Source organism: Beta vulgaris, chromosome 8 (assembly GCF_026745355.1).
Source record: "Beta vulgaris subsp. vulgaris cultivar EL10 chromosome 8, EL10.2, whole genome shotgun sequence".
NCBI lineage: Eukaryota > Viridiplantae > Streptophyta > Magnoliopsida > Caryophyllales > Amaranthaceae > Beta > Beta vulgaris.
In genome coordinates this window covers 56,432,880-56,437,458 of record NC_079209.1, presented here as the reverse complement: position 1 = coordinate 56,437,458, position 4,579 = coordinate 56,432,880, and the positions used below count along the sequence as shown (strand labels likewise).

General features: G+C 31.9%; 1 protein-coding gene across 1 annotated transcript; it reads right to left on the bottom strand.

Moving 5' to 3' along the window:
* Positions 1–404: 404 nt before the first annotated feature.
* On the bottom strand, positions 405–2,282 carry LOC104902049 (probable sugar phosphate/phosphate translocator At2g25520). Its single transcript, XM_010689710.4, has one exon. The coding sequence runs from the start codon at positions 1,910–1,912 to the stop codon at positions 866–868; it is 1,047 nt and encodes a 348-aa protein (XP_010688012.1). The 5' UTR covers positions 1,913–2,282; the 3' UTR covers positions 405–865.
* Between the last annotated feature and the right edge of the window lie 2,297 nt (positions 2,283–4,579).

Below are 4,579 nucleotides of genomic sequence, written 5' to 3'. Positions count from 1 at the left end.
CAAGAAAACCACGGCCATTTAGACCGATAACGGAGAGTTTTATTCCGAAGGATCACAGTATCACCAACTTGGTAATGGTGACAATCTAAACTTCCAACCTCATGGTCAGGAGGTGGGAGCTCTGCCATCAGACTCTTACTAGATTCTCAAAAACCACGCATATACGGTACACTAGGGAGTAGGGAATGCGAACGATGGTTCAAAGAGAAAGAGCTCATCCAAACTAACCAAACATCTTCCCAAATTATGCACTTTGCCATAATCACAGGCAAAGATGAAGTCTTAAAACTGGTAGAAACCAGCTAATGGCACCTACTAGAGTAAAGCTTCAGATTAAGTGTGCACACAAGAACCAAGTAACCAACATAGAGAAGATAATAAACAGAAAGAGCATTCTGAACAGATATTACAATAGACATCAATAAATAGATAAATATCAAAGTCCCTGAAAGGCTCGAACAATAATAAGAGTACTGAAAAACATAAACAAAAGTGACAAAAAGATCAGAATGGGCATAGGAGAGCTCGGACAATGGCTCTCTAGCAACTAACAACCAACCTCGAAACTGAGCCTCGAGCCCCCATTGCCTTTCCTTTTCATGATACTACTATGTGATAAAATTAAATCTAAACAAGAACTACATCATAACATAGAACTAATAATGGTGATAAATAAACATAACTAAGACTAAATCCGCGATTCTAATCAAGGAATCGCCATTATCCATATTGTACTAATACCTAAGAAAACCCTCTCCATTCAAATCATCCTTAAACCCTTTTAAGCTCAAACATCAAATTCTTTTTGGCAATGCAACACCAAACTCCCGCAAGCATTCGCAATAAAAACGAATGATAATCCAGATCAAGACTGATTATCATTCCTCCTTCCATCCCCATCTCTTTCCTCAAGCAACCTACCCTGCTCATCATCTGCTTGAACAGTCTTCTTCTGCGCGTCTTTCGCCTTAAGAGCCTGCAACTTGGTATGATTGTAGTATGCAACACCCAAAAATGCCAAACCATACCCAAACAAATTGATAGGTGTAACAGTATCCTTAATGACAGACCAAGAGAATGCAATCAACAGCCAATCTTTGACCACCCCAGCAACATTCATAGTCAATGCAGATGTCTTTCCAACAAGCAAGAAAACAGCCAGATTTAAAGCAAAAGCACACACAGAATTTGTCCCAAATATAAACCACTCTAAATGAAAACTAGATGAATCCCTCAATATTGGGTATTCCACTAAGATCCATGGAATTGACAAAAACACCAAACAACATGGAGCAACATAATATAATGATGTAATTGGGTTAAAATTTATACCCTTTGATGTTAACAAGATCTGAATCATAACCAATCTTGTTGCTTCAAATGCAACTGCACCCAATTGCAAAGTCACACCCCAAGCATCAAATTTTGCTTCTCCATAAGCTGCAACTGCTACACCAAATGATATAGATAACATATTTGCCATAGTTTCACCTTTAAAATTCTCCTTCTTAAACATAACTCCAATTGAATACACTGCAACTGGCATAAGTGCCTTCAACATTTGTATGAAAGAAACAGAAAGATATATGTATGCAGAGTTAGATAACCAAAGTGAGAAAGCATATAGTGCACCAATTGGTACAACTGATGACAGATATACTTCTCTTGACATTGTTACTGGCTCCACCAATTTCAACACTTTAACAAGAATAAATGCTAAAGATGAACAAAATGTCATGTGAATCATTGTTAGAGATATTGGGAATGGCCAATTAAACATCTTTCGATCTAAGATGTATTTGTTGTAAACTATCACAGTAAAACTTAAGAAGATCCATATTGCTACATATGTGTATGATAAAACTATCTTCTTTATCACACCATCACTCAAAGATCCACCTCCACTTGACATCTTTTTCTCTTTTTTTGGTATCAAAGATTCAATTTTTTGGGTGAAAGATTGAATTTTTGAGGTGAAAGATTGGATCTTTGGTGAAAACAAAAAGATGGGATTTTTGGGTAAAAACAAAGATAAGATTTTTGGTATGAAAGATGGGATTTTTGGAGGAAAGATGAGATTTTTTTTAGAGAAATTGTAGATGTGAAAAAAACCCAGATGAAATTTCGGGGATCTGAGATGAAGGAGAAGAAGAAAAATGTGATGTGATGTGAGAAATCTGAGAGGAGGAGGTGTAGGAGCAGAAGAAGAGGAGGAAAGCGTTACACTTACACAGTGGAGAGTTTGTTGGGCTTTTTTTGTGTTGGGCTTTTGATGGGTGGACGTTTTCTAAGGTAGGACTTTCCTTTTGTTGATTTTTTTATAATTTGTCATTTACTTCTAGGACATTGAAATTTCAAATTTTTTTGTACTAGTAGATTTTGGATTGCATGTGGAGGGTTTTATTATTTAAGAAAGAAAAAAGAATTGGGAGTGTAATGTTAATTAGAGATGTTTGACTAAAGATAACGTGAGTTATGGAGTTTGTCCGTTAAGACTTAAAGGCTTGAATTTTATTGAGGATGGAGGTTGATTAGAAGTTAGGCTTTTGGGTGGTGTCTTTATGGAGATTTTAAGTTAGGGGAAAGGAGATTTTGAGTGAAAGGAAAAGGACCATTGGAATATTTTAAAAGAAAAATTATAGGGTGGTGTTTTTTTAGAATTTTTGATATGGATGATAAACTGATAAAGGTTAAAGAGAATTTGAACTCGATTTATGGGTTTAGAGTAAAACGGGTAATAACAACTTGTTTTTTATTTGTTTTTTGTGTCAATTTAATTATTTATCATAGTGTGGTTTTATGTTAGGTTTAAGATTTTTCGTTATAATACCTAACCAGATAGTGTTACTTAAGATTATGTTATGAAGATGGATTTTGAGAGTAATCAGAATATGAAATGTGCTATCTTGAGAGGATGAGATCGAGGGTGAACGTAGTGTACAAATAGAAATGTAAGATAGGCAAAAAATTATACCTTGCAAATTCATATTTTGACATAAAAGAAAGATTAAAAATGGTTGCATTTAGGTGAGTTTGGATCACTGTTTAGGATATGTTCTTTTCGGTATAAAACAGCTGAATTAAACTGGATTGAACTGAATTGAACTGAACTGAGCTGAATTAAATTGAATTGAACTGAACTGAAATGAATAGTGATATGTGAGAGTAAAAGTATTGTCCAAAGCTGAACTGAACTGAACTGAATTGAATTGATCTGATCTGATCTGAATTAAATTGAACTGAACTGAACTGAAAATAAGTTGGGGAGAATAGACCCTCAAACGGTTAAATTATTGGCATTCATATAAAAAAAAAACATGTAAAAGAAATCCCTAAAAAGCTCTAAACATTTTTTGCAACAAAGTATCTCCATGGTGATAAGATTGAATCAATAAATCCTCCTTGATTAAGTGAATCATACCTTGATTGATTTTGTCTAATATTTTATGTAGATATGATTAATATCTCTTTCTTTTGGTATGTAATTATTCTCTTTCCTAGTATTACAATTCTCAATTAAATAATGTAAAAATTCTCTAAAATTTGTGTTATTTTTTTTACTTGTATAAATACCTCTATACCTCTTTGGTTGATAGTATACGAGTACTTTTTGCATGCTATGTTTCCGTGTCATATTAACGTTTTTTTGCTATCGGTTAGTCATCAGTGTTATAATTATAAGAATCTTGATTTAAATAGACATTTATAAATATTTATAATTTTTTTAATATGTTTTTTCTCAAATCAACGTTTCGTTGTTTTTTTAGTTATTTGTTTATCATTATTCAAATATAGTATTGAGAGAAAGAAATATAAAATCAAAGAAGCTTGTGCACATATAAAGTGGAAAATTTTGTATATCAGATTCAATCGTTCAATGTTAATAAAGTGAAAGAGTTTGATTTATATAATAGAGATTACCGAATAATAATCACATTTAGATTTAAAATATTATCAGTATAATTATTAATATGAAATTCAAGGTTTTATTATTTCTTTTTATTGTGTCAATCAAGTTATATTGTCAATTTATCTTTTGATTAAAGTTTTTCACACATATGTAAGCAGATGAAATCATTCTTCTTAATCTTATAAATAATTGAAATTTTAAAATCAATTTCATTGTTAACTTGTTTAATATATATATATCATATATATGAGTTATATGACATCTAATTTATTAAGAGTATATCATACTTTTTCTAAGGGGGACACCATCTTCCTCCTTTCTTCACTTATATGATATTTCTTCACTTATATGATAGGGATAGAGAACTCGGATTTAAACATGTCGTAATTGTGTATGTAGTAATTAATATAAATTACATATTCTCCTTGTTCATATTGGTTCTTCCCCATCTTTTTTTTATCACGGAACTACTTTTTATGAAAAAATATCTTATTTTATTGTTATATATTTCTTTTGTCCTTTGAGTGCTCAAACTGACCTTGTATGTCTGCACTAATTTTGCCAATTCTTATAAATTTCTATTATATAAGCCGTATGATTTCCCCGTATGAAGAAATTTTTTAACCCCTAATTCAGCAAAAAATATTACCTATTAAGATTTTTCTCAAT